General features: G+C 45.8%; 1 protein-coding gene across 6 annotated transcripts in view; it reads right to left on the reverse strand.

The window, feature by feature from the left end:
• Window positions 1-1,048: 1,048 nt before the first annotated feature.
• The window catches only part of FBXW11 (F-box and WD repeat domain containing 11), a 105,310-nt gene continuing 87,422 nt past the window's right edge, over window positions 1,049-18,936 (reverse strand). For all 6 annotated transcript variants that reach the window (XM_084763369.1, XM_084763370.1, XM_084763371.1 and 3 more), the window contains 8 exons: window positions 15,355-15,492; window positions 13,089-13,207; window positions 11,409-11,658; window positions 8,694-8,812; window positions 7,842-7,952; window positions 6,692-6,770; window positions 4,726-4,911; window positions 1,049-3,238 (listed from right to left, as the gene is read on the reverse strand). In XM_084763369.1, the coding sequence (XP_084619495.1) occupies window positions 4,750-4,911; window positions 6,692-6,770; window positions 7,842-7,952; window positions 8,694-8,812; window positions 11,409-11,658; window positions 13,089-13,207; window positions 15,355-15,492 (978 nt within the window). In that variant the 3' untranslated portion in view covers window positions 1,049-3,238; window positions 4,726-4,749. The remainder of the gene's footprint in view (window positions 3,239-4,725; window positions 4,912-6,691; window positions 6,771-7,841; window positions 7,953-8,693; window positions 8,813-11,408; window positions 11,659-13,088; window positions 13,208-15,354; window positions 15,493-18,936) is intronic.

Raw genomic sequence — 18,936 nt, forward strand, 5'->3', positions numbered from 1 at the left:
GCTACAGAAGAGGTCAGGAAGTGACCTCTTAGTCAGGGTTTCTATTGCTGCGATGAAACACCATAACCAAAAAGCAAGTTGAGGAAGAAAGGGTTTATTTGGCCAACACTGCAACATTGCTGTTCATCACCATATTAAGTCAGGCCAGGAATTCAAACAGGGCAGGAACCTGGAGGCAGGAGCTGATGTGGAGGCCATGGAGGGGAGCTGCTTACTGGCTTGCTCAGCTGGCTTTCATATAGAATTGAGGCTCATCAGTCCACCCACCGTGGGTTGGACCCTCCCCTACCAATCACTAATTAAGAAAATGCCCTACAGGTTTGCCTACAGCCTGATCTTGAGGGTTTTACTGAAGCTCCCGCCTCTCAGATGACTTTAGCTGTGTCAACTTGACATAAAACTATCCAGCACAGGATCCAAGCTGCTATCCTTCCCTCTGGGCTTTCCCTTGCTGTTCCTAAGGACTAACAACCACCATCACCACCACCGCCGCCACACACCACACACACGGTATAGACTGGTACCCAGCAGACATGGGGGAGGACAGGAGAGGGAAAAGGGAAACGGAGCAGGGGAGGCCGCACTCTGCACTCTCTTAGGAGCTGCAAACTGGTTTTCTTACCCATATTCATGCTACTACTTATTTTAAGGAGACAAGTCTTGTCAAAATACCGTTTAATTTCATCCAAAAAGCCCATGCCCATGGCGGGCTCACTTCCTGCACCTGTAGCTCACACCCACTCACACCATCTCAAGAGGAAGGGTTCTCTCACCTGGAAGTTCTGGTGGCTGCTCTTCTATCTTGCGGACCTCATGAAGTGACCATGCACACCCCGGAGACGCAGAGCTGCTGCGGATGGCTCTAAGCAAGAATCCCTGAGCTCTTGAAGCTTTCTGGGAAAACCAAAGGTGAGGAATTTCACAGGCCAGAAACACTGCCTTCAGCGTCACCTTATAGACCAGATGCTCCTGAAAATCTACCTTTAATGGTATGTCAGTTAATTCCTGGTAGCACAAAACTATTTTTCTGAAAAATGTAACCGACCAGCAGAGTACTGCAACACTTTATTTAGAGTATTGGCTTTGAAGTAGTAGCTGAAGTAACAATCGCCATTAAAGCCAGGTCAGGTGTACTGCGTAATACTCATCTCCATTTATTGACATTACTTAGCAATTTGTTGGACAAAGGTCAAACTTTTGTTTTTATTAAGCACATTCCACAGTACAAAGCCGTCATGATAATATCTGTACAATTTAACAGTTTCAATAGCTGTTCAGACACATATTTATTTCAAACAGATAATTGGCAAACATAATTAATTACCAGTTAGAATTAGACTACCCCAGTGCTTTAACACATTAATATAGCAGTAATTTACAGTTGCTCAATTACGGTTAGCAAAATAAAGTCCAGAGTACAGCTGGGAACTACTACTGTAATCCCAGAAATTGGAATTCCTTGGGTACCCAAGTCCCCTGCTATAATTTAGTAGGCACAATTTAAAGGTTGTGTGCATATTTGAAGGCGATGATCTCCCAAGGAGCGACAGGAACTTCTATATTAAACATGCAAAAACAACAGAAAAGTCCAATTGTTCAAATCTCACCTCCTCCCCTCCCCCCTCCCCTGGGCGTTCCTGTCAAATGGGTGCTGAGCTGTGAGGTGGTGTGTTCACACCATTATGGAGCGGGGCCTACCTTCTATATCTCTGAGCCCCCACCACTCAGAAACAAACACAGAAGCAAGTGAGAATGATGTATCAAAACAAAACCAAAGCCAACCCAGGAAACAAATCCCCGACAGGCTGAGCCCCAGGGTTCGCAATGCCAGGACAAGCGGAGCCCAGGGGCCTGCTCTCCTGGAATGTGCTTCCATGGGAAGAGCTTTCATTCACAGGCAGGGGCTGCTTGGTCCTTTAAAACCATACTGATATTCCTTCATCTTTGCAAACAATGGTGAGGGGCAAATCAAAGCCAAATCTTGAAAGAGGGAAATAATGTTGACCAATGTCCTGTCTGTATGCCATTCTCACACCGGGCTGACAGCGCCTGAGGCACTGCTCCACACAGGAGCGCCATGCTCTGAAGTTAACCTGCCCCAAAGGTTCTAACTCGGCAGGCCCCAGCACCCCATCAGAGTACAGGGAGCCCAGAGCCTAGAGCCCCGTCAACGGAGCTGCCATCTCCCTGTCTCAGGGTCACTGCCAAGAAGAAAGCTGTTGGGCTCATGAGGAAAAGAAGAGCGTCATGGAGCCTGTGAAGATACCTGTCCCCTGCAGATGCCACACAACAAATAAACATGTTAAACTTCTCAAGTTCCATCTGAAAACACACAGCACACACGAAGACAGTGACAAATAAAACCCGAATGAATACTGCAGGAAGGTTCTAGGCAATCACAGCAACCCTGGAGTCAGGCACTCGGCCCACCTGCGGCTAAGTGTGACACGCTCCACGGTAGTGTCTCAGGCGCAGGGGGCCGGGCGGCAACCTTGAGCCTGAATTGTTATGTACATTCTATCTACATGCGGATACAGTATTTTAAATTAGGAGGCAAGCACTCAGATAAAGGTGTTACTCTACCAAATATCAGGAGATGACGGGGAACAGAGAACAGTTAATAAAAGAAAACAGCTATACTACCTATGGAGAGGTAATATAACTTGCTTATTCTTTAAATTAAAAGAAACTGGTACAGAAAGGAAATGTAATCCAAAAACACTACGATAACCCAGATCTGCCCACTGTCCGGCACATCCCTCCGCCCTTCAGAACAACCATGGCCAGTGGTCTCAGGAGAAGCTGCTGCTGGACAGAAAAGCCCTGAAAACTCTGGGTCGGCGTTTGGCACCCAGCACTTCACCAAGAAATGCAATGCTGCTTTTAGTACCAAACAGAGGCGCAAAGCGACGTAAATTAGAGGCAGGGCTTCCCCCGACGGTCTTTGCTTCTGGAGAACGTACAGGCCATGTGTCCTTCACGAGAACACGTGCATCGGGAGCGCTGGGGTCTTCACGGAAGGGAGGGGCGTGAGCTGCTGCTCTACTTGCAGCGGTGAGCTAAGCTGTCCTTCTCCAAGTAGAGCTGGGGCGCGGTGAGAAATGTCGGGGCTTGAAGAGTGGGGCTGCTTTGTGTCTACCCAGCATCTAGAACCAAGTCTAGCCCCAGAACTCAGCTGCGAACGAACTCCCTTAGGCATATGGTAGCCACGTAGCCAGTAGTTCAAGACCAGAAAACCCTGGAGAAGGATGGAAAGCAGGCATTACTGTAACTGCACAGGACACAGAAGGGGCACAGGGGCAGGCTCAAGAAGAAGGGAAGACCAGGGGGAAGGCCAGACCTCCTCCATGCCTTCCCTGTGCTCCTGTCCTCTACCTCTGTAAACCTCTCGTGTGCTGTACTCCAAAGACTTCATCAATGAACACAAGAGTCTGACAGGTGGCTTTGTCAATAGACTTATAAACAACCTTCCAAGAGAAAGTAGGGAGGAAGATGACTGTGTAGGCAGAGATGGTGCGAACACACGGGAGACCAGGTACAGTAATGAGTGCCTTTCAGGTGCCTGCTGATGGCCTCAGACACACAGAGCAGCTGTTACCAGCCCATCTTGCCTTGCAGTCTCCTGGGGTTGCAGAGCCATTCTAAAGGCAGCCCCCAAGCAGCACTACTGGTCAAACCGAGATCTCCAAGGCAGCACAGATCGGCCATTATTGATGCAGATCTCTGATTCTTAAAGAGAATGGTTGCCATGTTATAGGCTGTGTGATCTTTGTCCCAACTACTCAGTTCTGCCACTGAGGCACAGAAGCAGCCACAGTGACATGTAAATACATGAGCGCAGTTAAGCTCCAATCAAACTGACTTTATGAAGGCTGGAATTTTAATATATACTTTTTACATGGCATGAAAATATCTTTTTAATATTTTTCAAGTGTTTAAAATATAAGAACTATTTTTGGCCTGCCGTGGCAGAAAAACAAAGTGTCAAATTTGACACTCAGCTACAGTGTGTTAACCCTGAGCAAAATAAACTTTTTGACAGTCACTTATGGGACTCAGGATCTTGACTAAAAAAATCTGAGCCAGGCAGTGCTGGTGCACGCCTTTAATCCCAGCACTCAGGAGGCAGAAGCAGGCAGATTTCTGTGAGTTCAAGCTGAACATCTATCCCCAGTGGTGTGATGGCTCTGCACCTAGAAAGCGCCTGCACCCTTCACCATGAAGTGTGGCCTTCAAGGCTCACAGCATACTTCAGTGACAGCTACGTGTGGAGCTGGCAATGCAGAGTGGACTAAGGTGCCGGTAAGAAGATTTTGGATTTTGTGGTGTGTGTGTGTGTGTGTGTGCGCGCGCACGCACGCATGCATCTTCTGACTGCCAGCCACAGAACCAAGGGACCAGGAAAAAAGGTTGAGTTCTGCACTCCAAAATCAAACCTGAAAAACTATCCTGGTGCTAAATGCCTATGACCATTTAGAAAACCATTTAGGAAACCACTGTTATAAAAAGAGCAACCACATCCATCATCACCTGTCAGTGAGGACATGAAAGCCCACGGTGTGCAGGATTCTATCGGGAGACTGTCAAGACCTCGCCTGTTAGCTCTAGTAGAGCTTTTGCTCGCATCACCAAGGAACCCCACTCTCCTAATTCCCAGAGGGAAGGTAAAGCCCAGAAAGAAGGCTTGGAAGAGCGCAGGCAGGACCAGAGTCTGAACACACTCACCAGGTTGGGCCAAAGTGCAGACCGCTATCTGGAGATGTAGGTGTAGGTTCTGGAGGGAGAGCGTGTCTCATTCTGGGCACTGGGAGGCACGTTTAAAAAATCCCAAATCAAAATAGTGTCATCATGGGAGCTGCTGATGATCTGAAACTCATCAAACTGCAGCCGAAACACACGTCCAGAGTGTTCCTAGGAAAGAGCAGTTGGTTAGCAGTACCGTCTTGGCAGCCCCGGCCTCCGGAGCTGGAACTCAACTCAGGTGGGAAGGTCTGTGCACCTCAGAGCTTCCTGCATGGCCTCCCAGCCACTGAACTGTGACCTTTCTCTGAGAACAAAAACTCTGCTTTGCCTTCTAGACTTTTCTTTTTCATTTTTAGTTAAATATTACGTTCTAAACCATGACCTGGTGATATGTCACAGAAGAAAAACTATGTGATCACCTCACAGAGACCATCAGAGTTAATACCCACTCAAGACACACTGCAAAACCAGGATGAGAAGGACAAAGTTGCTATAACTTTTTTTTTCAAAGATGATCAAGAACATCTATGCTAAATCACAGCAGACATCACAATTCATGCTGAAAGCAAGAGTGGCCTCACTACAGTCCTGCCTGGTCTAGTCAGCGTGCGGGGTAAGGACATGCAAACCCAACTACTGGCAGTGGAGAGAACACTCAGCAGTTAAGAGCATGAGTCACACTTGCAGAAGACCCAGGCTCCATTCCCAGCACCAGCATGGTGGCTCACAACCCTGCATAACTAGTTTCAGGGGATCTAAGAGGTGTACACAAGGTAGGCAAACACGCACAACAGGGAAATCATCATACACATAAAGCTAGATAGATGTATTTTGAAACAGTTTCTCTGTGTGTAGCTCTGGCTGCCCTAAAACTCACTCTGTAGACCCGGCTGGCCTCAAACTCAAAAGGTCCACCTGCCTCAGCCTCTCAGGGGATAGGATTAAAGGCGTGATTCACTAGCATGGCCTTAAAAATAATTTTTAAAAAAGGAACAAAATGGCTGAAAATTTTCAAGAAAAGCCTATCACTGTATCCAGATTGTTTTCTTAGAAAAACAAAAACAAGAACAAAAAACCCCAACAGATTCAGCCACAGTATTAGAAATCAACAGCTTTGGTAATACTCAAAAAGGTTTACATATCAAAATAAAGTGTTTATCTGGTCTCAAGACAATCAAGACATTCTGCCACTTATACTGACATGGATACCAACCACCCAGAAGTCATTTAGTAAGTGAGATAAGCCAGACACAGAAAGACAATGATCCCACAGACTGTGGAATCCCACAAAGATGAGGCAGAAAGGGGGGGGGGGTCCCACTGCACTACAGAGTGCCCACAGTAAAAGGCAAAGTGTAGTATATATTTCAAGATTTTTTCAGAGTAGGTTTTTGTTTGTTTGTTTGTTACAGGTGGGAGACAGAGTCTTCTGCATCCCAGGCTGGCCTTAAACCCACTACGTAGCCAAGGATGGCCTTAGAACCCTGATCCCAAGTGCTGAGATTATAGGTCTGAACTACCACACTCAGTGTTAAAAACAGATTTTTTAATAATTCTATCACAAAGAAATGAAAACTGATGGATTCATTAATTGATTGACAATTTTCTATAATGTACATTATTTTTAAAATTAAAATAAAACCTAAAAATTAAAGTATTCTTATATGTCAAAGAAATAATCCATATACTAGAGACTGAAGGGAAATTCTACCTCAATGATACACAAATGCACAGTTATAAAACATACCACGGTCAGACATTACAGACTCCCCTAAGGTGCAGGTGGAATGCAGTATAATCTATGAGGACACCTGCCCACCTACAGAGGATCCTACATAGTGTAAAGGTACTATGCTCTGGCTGGCCAAAATTACCCATGAATCTCTGAAAGCATGGTACAAGACGCAAGCTTTCCTGGGCACCCTTGCCACCCCAACTCATCACGTACCACCAAGGTGCGCAGACACAATGTGCTTGCTGGGGCCCGAGGGTCAAGAGCAGCTTGCAAGTCCCAGACTTTAATCTTCCTATGAGGGAAAATGAGACTGGGGTTAATAAAAGAGTTAACACCGTCTACACCATCCATAAAAAAGCAGAGTGCACTTGAAAGCTCTACCACCAAAGCCAGTGGGCAATATGCTGCTGTTTCTCAGTTTTTGAACTTAGGTTTTAGAAAAAGAATCTAAACCTTCTTAGAATCCCTGAAACTTTGACAGGATGTTGTTGTTAAGGAGACAAACAGGCAGGAGACTTGAGGTTACCTAAATTCACGTCCTGACTTGACATCTACGTTACCCAACTCATTATTTGGACTGAGTGCAAGATTCCCAGGCTGCCTTTCTCCACAGGAGGAAATGCTCAGAGCCCTGCTGACCACTAACCAAGTATACACAAGGCAGGTCTTACTCCTATACCTCGGCTAATACAAGAACATAGCTGGAAGTCAAGCGCCTGGCTGCGGTGTGACTGAGGCAAGCTTTACTTCATCTTCCCTGAGCATCCTCATCTGACCCACTGCTCTTCCTCACACCGAGTCCTGAAGGAGAGATAAACCTGTTTTTTAAGATCCCAAGTGCAGGATCAAAACGGTCTTGTGAGAGAACAGGTGAGGTTAATCCACTAGAAGACCAACCACCTCTTGCAGGAGTTTGATTGTTGCCAGCTGGAAAGATCCCGTGAACAGACTCTGGGAAGAGATATATAAATGAGCCCAGAACTGGAGGCGGGGCCTTTGGAGATTTGGGATAGTTTTGGCTGTTCATCGCTGCACTTTGAGACACTCCTAGAGAGAATTGCTAGAGGGAAGGCTTCGGGGCTCTGGACCCAGCTGAGGTTCTGGGTTCTGGTTACTCCAGGTTCCAGCAGAGGAAATCCTGCTGATCACGCCAGGAGAATCGCTGCTCGGAACTGATATCCTTACAGTTTTGTTAGTGTGTTCCTTAATCCTCATTTCCTATTGTTTTGGTTAGTCGGGTTATAAGTGACGTATACTCAGTTAATAAGTTATAATAAAATAACTAAACCTACAGAGTCCAGCATGCACAGAGCTTTTGTTCTTGACAAGGCTACAGCCATGCATGTGCAGAGTAAATACATACCCATCGTAGGCGCCACTGACAATCCTCTTGTTATCAAAACGGATGCATCGCACCAATTCTTCGTGCCCCTCTAGGACTCTTAAACAGGCACCACATTCAATATCCCATAGCCTTGAACAAGAAGCAGTCATCTATGAAACAAATTCTCACACATGACTCCCACCCTCCTCAAGTCCTGTACACCTGTTCCGTGCAGAGAAGACTTTTCATTCTCCTTGAATTCCATAGTCCCATCTCACTCCTGGCTCACATGCATATGCACCTCTAAATCTAACATTTGGGCTTTTAGCACTAATTTAGACAGAAACCTCCCCCTCCTCTTTCTATGTGTGTGTGTGTGTGTGTGTGTGTGTATGCATATACACATGTGTATATACACATTCACACACACAATTTGAAACTTTTAAAAGACATTTTCTATTTAAGTCAAATCATCAACAAGAGCATTTCAATTATGCTTAGTTCCTGGGAGTTCTCTTGACATCCCATCTGATAAACCCACAGAGCCCCATGGCCTCGGAGGAGATGTGGACTTGAGTCAGGGAAGGAAAAAAGCATGTCCAGGAAGGAAGGAAGGGAGATCACACTTGGCCAGGGACTTCAGTCCTGGTGGTCTCCCAATCTTGACAAAGCTCAGTGCTGCCTTGTGTGTACTAGACACCAGGATCACTTGGTCCCTAAGGAGTGGGTCTTGGACTCTAGGGTCTTAAAATGCAGAGCTGCTGGCCATATTAAGCCTTCTCCTCTACATGATTCACAGGGACAAACTCCTGTGTATTCTAATTCTGGAGGGAGAGACTTTTTGGGTTTTACAGACGGTTTTTGTATATGAACCAAGCAATTTCTACTCACCGGATGGTATTATCTGATGATCCACTAACAACCAGCCGGTCCCGGTACTGTAGGCAGGCGATGCCTCGCTTATGCCCATTCAGAGTGCGAACAAACTCACAGGTGCTCGTGCTCCACACCTGCAGACAGACAGATAGCAGCACTAGGATGACACCACGTCCTGCCACGAAAAACCTTCAGGGAGAGCTGGCAGGGGATTACCGCTATGATCCTAGCATTCAGGAGGCCAAGGCAGGAGGATGGCAAGCTTAAAGATAGTGTGGCTACATAGTAGGGAGAAGAGGCCCACTCCAAGAATGATCCCAAATGCTCAGCCATAAACTTGCTTCTCTGTTAACGATGGATTGGAATAGAAACTGGACAGGGTGAGTTTTCCTGGACTGAGGGTAATAAAACTAGAGTGGCACTGAAGGGAGTTAAAAAGTCTAAAGTTTGAGATCTTCACAAAGACAGACTGTCCTGGAAGGCTCAGGCCTTTCTTTGTGTTTGCATGCTAGCTCACACATCACACTTACGCATCTGACATGCCAGTCTTCACCTTCCACATCCCTCTCTTCTCACCTGGTTTTGAGTAGTATCATTTATTTTGCCACATGACTCCTAATATTCCATACATGATGTAAATAATCCCCTCTGTGGATCTGTCTTAAGATGCAGATGCTCCCAGACACACATACTGTGTAATGAGTCAAATAAGGGAGAAGACAGTAGCTGGAGCCCCGGAGTTAATGTGACAGCTGCCGTTTGCCGCTCAGCAGAATGAGCTGCACCCTCACCAAATGGAGTTAGGCCCTGAACCCCATGCCATATATGAACATTTAATTCAAAATAGATCAAAGATCTAAATGGAAGAGCTGAAATAATATAACCGTCAGGAGGAACAAAGGAGTAAACTCTAGTGTCAAGCAATGGGTTCTTATGTATAAGGAAAGTACACGCAACACAAAAGATAAACTGGTAAGCTGGTTGTCATCAAAATTAAAAGTTATTTGTGTTCCCAAGGTGACATCAACAGAGTGAAAGAATGAGAGAAAAATCATTTATCCAATTACGGGGCTCATCTCCAAAATGTATTAAAAATGTTTTTTAAAAAATTATAACCCAACCAGCAAAAGAAAACTAAGCTATTAAATGGGCTAAAATATTTTTATCCAGAGCAGGTACCATAGTAACCAATACCAATAAGCAAGCAAGACACCACTAGTCACTGCAGAGTGCAAGCAAAACTCCAGATTCTCACACAGCCCAGGACAGCTACAGCTCAAAACAAGATAGTGACAAGTGTTGGCAAGTGTGGGGAGCAATCTCCCCACAGAGGTGTCTTCTAATCAGGCCCAAGTGCTACTGGCTATCAGGGCTCCTCTTGTCCTGACTACTGTGATGTGTCTAAGTTAATGCACACAAAAACCACGTGTTCAGCTTCAAGAACCCTAAGGTTTACTGTAACACAGCTCATGATTTGTGGGGCAAGCTGAGAGAGAACAGAGCTCTGTCCAGTGATTAAAGGCTTTGAGGCCAGCACAGAGCCTTCTGCTGGCAGGACCGTGACAGGAGGATGACAGGAGCTTGTGGAGAGAGCAGAGGTTGGCTCTACTGCACATTCAGTGTTATAGGTAAAATGTTTACAGACTAGGCTGGGGTAATGTTATGCAAAGCTGTAAATGTACTAAATTAATTGTACATTTACAAAACCAAATCTTCAGGTATGGAAATTATAAATCAATAAAGCTGTTAATAAATACATTTTAAAAACTAGAAGGATCTCATGGAGCCTAACCCCTTACTGAGCAACTACTAGCTACTGATAAGATTCTGAGACAGGGGTGTCCTCTCTTCAGCTGTGCACTCCATCTCTGAGCCACTTAGGCGCCAACAGATAACTCCAAACCCATGTCACCCAAGCAACACAGGTCAAATTCAATGTATCACAGAACAAAATAAACAGGTGAACATGGGAAAGAGATCTGTGGGGAAATGGAGAAAGAGGAAAGTGGGAGCTCCTTGAAAATGGTCAGTAGGGACAATGTGTGAAAACTGTCAATGAATCAATTTAATTAAGAAAAAAATGAGTGCATGTTTGTGTGTGAAATTGTGAGTCAACTTTAGAAAAAAATGAGTTATGTGTACATACAGACAGACATAGGGGGAGCAGTGCTAAAGTTTATATAAGTTAACAAAGATACAAGAATCAGAACTGAATTTCTTACACCCTGTGGGCTACCTTAAGTCTACAATTGCTGGTCACACATTTACTTTCCTTCTACCCCAACCCAGCTTCTTGAAGGCAGGGGTGTGCCTTATTCAGCCTTTCTCCAGCATCTAGCCAGGGGCTATACAACAGCAAGCTCTCAGAAGTGCATAAACCAAATCTAAGCTCCACATGACTAGCTTGAGCCATGTTTGTGAAACAGACACACCTACCCTAAAGTGTACGGGGTTTGGGGGAGCGTGGGGGGAGTGAGGTGACAAACGTAAACTTCCTCCACACAGCACGCTCAGGGTGACAATGTCATCTCAAAATTGGCAACTGTTCTCTCTTGGGAAATGGCCTTCCCCCTCCCCCGGGCCTTGCCTGTGGCTCCAGAAGCATGTGCAATGGAACGGTCTCACAGGAATGCATGAAGGACAGACCTTGCCACCTAGTGTGAGTACATCTGTGTTTTCTCTGTGGTATAGGGACAAGACAGTCAGGGTGAAGACCACAGACACACTCACTTTAATGGTCCTGTCTCCAGAGGCAGACACGATGTACTTATCATCAAAGTCTACTACATTGACAGCAGCACGGTGGCCAACCAGGACACGCCGTAAAGTGATATCAGTGGCAGAAGCCATGTCCCACACGGCAATAGACCGGTCCTTGGAACAAGTCACCATCAGTCCATTGCTGAAGCGTAAGTGCAGTACAGCTTCATTGTGATGGATGAGTGTGTTGAGAACTTCACCAGTGTTCACATCCCAGACTCTGCAAGAGAACAGAAAGGTGTGACAGGGAAACCCAGGGAAAGGTGAAGTCTGACCTCAGTGTCACTCTTATACCAGGTACACGATGCCAGCAGAATCCAGGCGGCAACCTCGTCAATGCTGACAAAGCCAAGATTTCTTTAAAAAGGCAGCAAAATCTGGCTACGAGCAGGTTTACCTCACACTCAAAGTAATTAACTCAAGGACATCTTCAGGTTTGTACAGGCGACAAAGATAATCCTTCAAGACAGTAGGCTTTCAGTGAGTCTGTGCTGACAGGAGGAGTTTGACAGCTGAGCCCAGGTGACCTCAAGCTTAAGGTTTCCACTGGCCTCTGGCATGCTGAGGAATCAATCTATTGCTTATATCTGCAAACTAAGCTGGGGCATCTCATCAGAGCACCTTCTGTCTGACACTGAAGACATGGAGTGCATAGGTGCAGCACCTCCAGGAAACCCCAACATCCCAAAGAATGCCTCAACATAGAACAGATGGCCTCAGGCCACACAGTGACATCTGGCAGAAGTGGCCTAAGGGCCAAGCCAGGGCACGGGCAGTAGCTGTGCTGTGGGCAGGGTTGAATAAAGCGTCTGACGGTGTGGCAAGACAAGTAACCAAGAGGGGACATGGCAGAACCCAGGGTAGACTGAGCCACTATCCTCTCTCCTCGCAGTCTGCCTCAGTCTAGCCGGACTTCGCTACAGCCCACCTGCAAGTCCATCAGGTATGGGGAGGCGTGCTTTCCCAGGCACACAGGAGCATGTCTCAGTAATGCTCCCTTTTCATTCTTGATGCGCAGCCACCAGTCACTGCTTTCCTTCTATAATGCCTTCTCCACTCTGCCCTGGGGTGGCAACTAAAAACTAAAGCTTCTATCATTGCAGTGACTAAATACAATCATGAGTGACCTAAACTCAGGGTTAAAAAATGTACTAGTCATGTGACTCCAAAGAAACTATTTAACCTCTGCTTTCTAATGTACCTACAAAGATAAAGACAATGCCTAAAAGAACTCAAGCAGATGTCCGTAATCAAAACATATCATCTCTGGCTCTGGGGTCTCACTTTTCCAAGGGCCTGCAAACAGCCCAGTTCTTTCACTTCCAGCACCCTTCACGTTTCAAAAACAACTAACTCTGGATGGCAGGGGAAAGCTAATATAAAGCAGCGTGGGTTTTTAGGAGAGCACACTGCCACCTCTGCAAAACGTGGCACGAGGAACAAGACACACCTAAAACTCACCCTTCTAGTCTATTTGCTTAACAAAACTCCATCAAAAAGAGCCTCGAGATACAGTAAGTTAAAATATGTACAGAATAGCATGTACGCGTGCATGTGGATCTGTGTGTGTGCAAATCCCTGAAGAACGTATGCATCTCTGTCACCTCACAAAAGTTCTCTGAGATCAGAGAACTCAGCCAGACCACTCACCTCACTGTGGAATCTGAAGAACCAGTTACAATGACTCGCTCGTCATACTGGAGGCAGAGGACAGAGCCCGTGTGCCCTGTTAGCACTTTCAAACATTCCAGGCTAGTTTTATCCCAGATCTATTGAGACAAAAATCAACCAGAGCAGTAATTTAGTGCATCCACTTAGACAAAGGCTCTCATGCACCCCACACTCTGAATCACACAAGAAAACACACAGGGTATAGGATACAAGATAAGTATCAAACAGGTAGGAAATGACAAGAGGAACCAGAACTGTGCAATACTGACCAGCTTCCAGAACAGACCCACAGGAGTCACTTAATGTGAGCCCTTCAGCAGCTTGAGATAGGGGGTTTTAACAGAACCTGGGAAGAGCCAGCTTACTCTCGGGTAAATAACATCACAGTTTCTACAAGGACCGGCTAAAAACGCATACTTTTATAGCATCAAAACTTTACAAATATGGAGTGTTTGTTCCCTGAAAACCCCAAACAAACTACCCAGAGTTCTTTTTTTTTGGTTTTTCGAGACAGGGTTTCTCTGTGTAGCCTTGACTGTCCTGGACTCACTTTGTAGTCCAGGCTGGCCTCGAACTCACAGTGATCCACCTGCCTCTGCCTCCCGAGTGCTGGGATTAAAGGCGTGCGCCACCATACCTGGCAGTCAGAGTTCTTAATAAGAAAATACGGTGTTTTATTAAAAAGTTAAGCACTTAAGAATCAAAACAAAAGTTATTTATATGATGACATAATGGTCCTAGTTTCTGAAGATGAAAAGAAGTGAAACAGGAGTCGTAGTTACTTTTACATCCTGAGCTTTTCCCTCTTCTTTGACTAGTCTTCAGTTTTCCCTTTCCAAAACATCACATACTGAATCTTGCATCATGCAGCCTTTTCAACTTTGTTTCTTTAACTTATTAACATGCATTTAAAGCTGTCCACGTCTTTCTAAGACTTGTTAGGCAAATTCTTTTCAATGCTGAAAAATTATCCCACTAATTGGTCGCACTGCAGCTTATCTAATCAGCAGCACAGGACACGTGCTTATATCCAAGGCTTGGCAATTATGAATAAAGCTCTGCCAATGTGTGCAAGTATTGGAGTGGACTAAGTTCTCAACTCCTTTGAGCAAATACTAACTAATACACGCATTGGGTTGTATAAGAGTGTTTTCTAAGAAACTGCCAAACCGCCTTCCAAAGTAGCTGGACCATTTCACTTTTTCACAAGCAATGGATGAAGGCTCTGCTTGCTTCCTCACCTTCACCCAGTGCTGCAAGTGCTACGGTTCTTGCCACACTGATGGAGCATGATGCCTCTCACTGTTGCTTTCCCCGTCCTTGAGTACTGACGACTTGGCCACCTTTGCAAATGCTGCTTTGCTGGCTAGGCATACTCTTTGGAGAGATATCTATTAAGGTCTCTGCCTGTTTTTAAAAATGTGTTTTATTTCCTTATTGTTGGTTTTTTACAGCTTCTGCACACTGTAGCTACTACTGCCTTATCAGCTGTGTCTTTTACATGCATATGCTGGCGGTCTGAAGCCTGGATTTTCTCACAGAGCAAAGACCATCATGCTAACGGAGCCTAGCCCAGCAATTCTTCTTTCACAGACTGTGCTCTGGTATTACATCTACAATGTCATCCTCAAAGCCAAGATCATTTTACTCCATGAGGCAGCAATTCAGCTCCCAGGTTTTCACTCACTCAAGTGAACTGAACCTATATTCCCATAAAGACTTGCATGCATGTATTTCCAAAGGCTGCATTCACAATTCTGAGAAGCCACAAATAGCATAACCATCCCTGAGAGCCACATGGATTAGCACACTACGATGCACCCAGTAACACGGAATGCTATGCCACAGCAAGAAGTAATGAACTATCGCGAAACAAAGCAAGAGAGTGAAATTACACCCACCTGTCCTGAGAACAAGACGCCAGTTTCAAGAGTCTGTTCATGTTACATGGACACACTGATAGGAAATGCTAGGTTTTATATAGAGGTAAGGGAAGCGGGTAGGAAGACCACTGGGTTCCAGGGCATGAAGATGTGAAAGGGTTATCTCAGGGGGCAGGACAAGGGAAGCTGAGGGGGATGATGCGGTGAGAAGAGGAAATGCTGGTTCTGTGTCTTCTGAACCACTCGAGAGCTGCTGAGGCTGAGAGCAGATAAGAACCTATCGGCAGTGGCAGAGACCACCACGCAGCAGCACCTCACTCCGGAGCCTCGCCCTAAAATCACACACACAGTCAGTAGCTCACCTTGATAGAGTTGTCTCGGAGGCCACTGATGATTTTGTCGTCATCATACTGCAAGCAGTAGACACCCTTGCTGTTCTCAGAGCGGCACTGGATCCTCTGCAAGTTGTGTCTTCCACACCGCCAGTTTGACTCTATGGTCTGGAGAAAGGAGGCAAGAGGTGGGGTTTTTGAGTCAACTATTCTGTTAGGTTTCACAATCTTCTCTTGCTTCCAGAAGCAAAATACCAGAGACCCCAACTTCGCTCTTTCCTAGTGACACACTGGCCAACAAGGTTTCTTCTCAACCCTTCCTTCCCTGCCTACTGGCAGCTGTCATGGGATTTTCAGTGAGCTCTGGGTTTGATCTGAAACAGCCTAGACAGAATTCAGTACTTTTAAAGAACATCACTTGCCCCCCAAAATACAAATATATAGTAACTCACTGTGTCACTCCCTAGTGCCAATTAAGATACTTGGCAAAAGACTGCCCCATGACGAAGCGCTGTGCTAACAACCCACACATCTAACTGAAGGCACTGTGCTAGTGCCTGCCAGCTACATAGAGAACTGCACTGTCATTTTTAAGCCCCCGCCAGACTGAAAGCACTTGAAATAAGAATGGAATACTTTGCCTGGGGTGGTGCATGCCTTTAATGCCAGCAGAGGCGGGGGACCTGAGTTTAAGGTCAGCCTGGTACACAGAACAAGCTCCAGGACAGCCAAGACTACACAGAGAAACGCTGGGTTGGGGGTGTCCAATCGCTCATCATCATGCACTGTTTGATAGGCTGTTAGCGTAGCCCCAGTCCTGGGGGCAAAAGAGCAACAGCATGCATGCTGCATTCCAAGGAGGCATCGAGCCAGTTTGAGGGCAAACACTTGGAATCCAGGACTCGGGAAGCTGAGGCACAGGATGTCAAGTTCAAGGCCCACACACTTGCTCTTCACTTTTAATGGTTAGGCTTAACTTTTATTCTTGGCCTTAAAATGCAAAAGCAATACACATTCAACAGAAACTGTATTTTGAATAATGATCCTTTCCCTGGCTTGCCACTTGGATGCTGGATGACAGTGCAATGTATTACTGAGTTAGGCTGCTCAGCGGGTTACATATGTCATGTAACATCTCAGTTTACACTAGTTTCAACTTGCCATGGGTTTATCGGCTGTAACCTCATAGTACACTAAGGAACATCTAGACTTTGGGCTAAATTCACTTGGCTAAAGATTAAGCCTATAATCCTGGTAGGATTTCTCATTGTTTTTATAAATAAGGATTTATAAAATCCTTTTATAAATAAGGAAACAGTTTAATCTGCCTAAGGCTGCAAAAATAGTAACTGGACTAGCTAGAAATCATCCTCAGTCCTGATGAGCCAGGATTCTGCTAGGAACATATTCTCTGGTGTAAAGGATAGTCCCAGCTCTTAGGTAGAGAACATAGAACCCAAACAGACCATAAGCATTGAGGGATTTTTGTGGTTTTGTTGTTGTTTTCAAGACAGGGTTTCTCTGTGTAGCTCTGGCTGTCCTGGAACTACACTAGGCTAGCCCCAAAATCCACCTGCCTCTGCCTCCCAAGTGCTGGGATTAAAGGTGCGCACCACATCCAGTTCAATATAAATGTTATATAAATGGTTATGATACTAAAATATTTAAGGAATCACAACCAAAGGGGGTAAAAAATCTTGCACATGTTAAGGACAAATGCAATTTTTCTACTTCTTTCCCATTATAACAGGTGCCTCTGTGGAGCACAGTCATATACAGGACCAGGTGCCTCTGTGGAGCACAGTTATATACAGGACCAGGTGCCTCTGTGGAGCACAGTCATATACAGGACCAGGTGCCTCTGGGGAGCACAGTCATATACAGGACCAGGTGCCTCTGGGGAGCACAGTCATATACAGGACCAGCTGCCTCTGGGGAGCACAGTCATATACAGGACCAGGTGCCTCTGGGGAGCACAGTCATATACAGGACCAGCTGCCTCTGTGGAGCACAGTCATATACAGGACCAGCTGCCTCTGGGGAGCACAGTCATATACAGGACCAGCTGCCTCTGTGGAGCACAGTCATATACAGGACCAGGTGCCTCTGTGGAGCACAGTCATATACAGGACCAGGTGCCTCTGGGGAGCACAGTCATATACAGGACCAGGTGCCTCTGTGGAGCACAGTCATATACAGGACCAGGTACCTCTGTGGAGCACAGTCATATACAGGACCAGCTGCCTCTGGGGAGCACAGTCATATACAGGACCAGCTGCCTCTGGGGAGCACAGTCATATACAGGACCAGCTGCCTCTGGGGAGCACAGTCATATACAGGACCAGGTGCCTCTGTGGAGCACAGTCATATACAGGACCAGATGTATTTCTAGCCAGTTCATCATCTTACACTGAGGCAAAAATCAATGCCCACATTTTTACAGAGAAAGAAATGGAGCGCTGGAGCCACTAATACATATACGTGTATACTTGAAAGGGCAAGTGACTGTCATTTGTTACCCTCATGCTCAGCAAGGGCCCCAGGAATATCTGAGCCAGCACTCAACAAGCAGGACAGCATGTTCAAGCCCTGGAGTCAACAACAGACTGGAGAAGCCTTCTGCCCACCTGCTACCATCAGGACATCTTCGGCGAGGTGTTGTCTCTGTCAAAACCAGGCAAACTAAGTCACCCCACCTGCAAACATCTTTCAAGACAGGTCTCTCCAGAGCATAAAAACTGATTCAAACAAACCAATTGTTTAGACACATCCAGAGAAACAGTGTATTGTTGGATGGTGACTGAGCCATCTCAGCATGCTAAACATTCCAGGGAAATGTTGACTTGGGAAGCCACATCTACGGGTAAGGAGTCTATTCCTAGCCTAACAGTGACCTTGAGTAGTAGTCACCCATGTTCAGGTGCCAGCCATCCTTCGAGAGGAACAAGAGCTGATAGAGAGTGTGTGATTCCATCTGAAGCCAAAGCATCGAATACAAAGCATGCCTCCTCATAGACCAGACATTGCTTTAAAACTGCATGGCTACCTTTGGGCTTTAAAGTGTGGGTCTAAGGTGTGCTTTCCTGTGCACTTCAATGAACAGAGAAGGCACGTTTACATCTCATGAGAGTTTGAAGGGAGAAAAATGCTTTTCATTCAAACAGAGGAAACAAGAGGATTTCTTATACACTTTCCTGCCACTCTTCAAGGTATTTTCTCGAACAGAGTGAGCCAGCCATGACCTTCAACTGTACCTAACACACAGAGGAAACAAGAGAATGGATGAGGGAAAGGAGACAAGATGATACCACATGGTCGCCTATGGTGGCAAAATCACTTCCTGAAACACCTCGGCAAAGAACAGTCCAATATGAAAGCTGAGTTGTCCTATCAGCTGTCCCTTGGATAGCTGTGAGAGGACGGGTCTTTACATTAGTGCCACTAGATATCCCATGTTCCCTCTAAGTCAAAAGGGAATCAGTGTATAGCTGAGTTTTTCCATGCACACAAGATTCCTAACTTTCTAAGATACTTTTAAATTTTAAGGAAAAGTTTAGAAGACTCTTGGTGAGTCACACTGGGAAGTCCCCAGTTAGAGCAGGTTTTTATATC

This window comes from Acomys minous, assembly GCF_964271855.1.
Source record: "Acomys minous genome assembly, chromosome: 16".
Lineage (NCBI taxonomy): Eukaryota > Metazoa > Chordata > Mammalia > Rodentia > Muridae > Acomys > Acomys minous.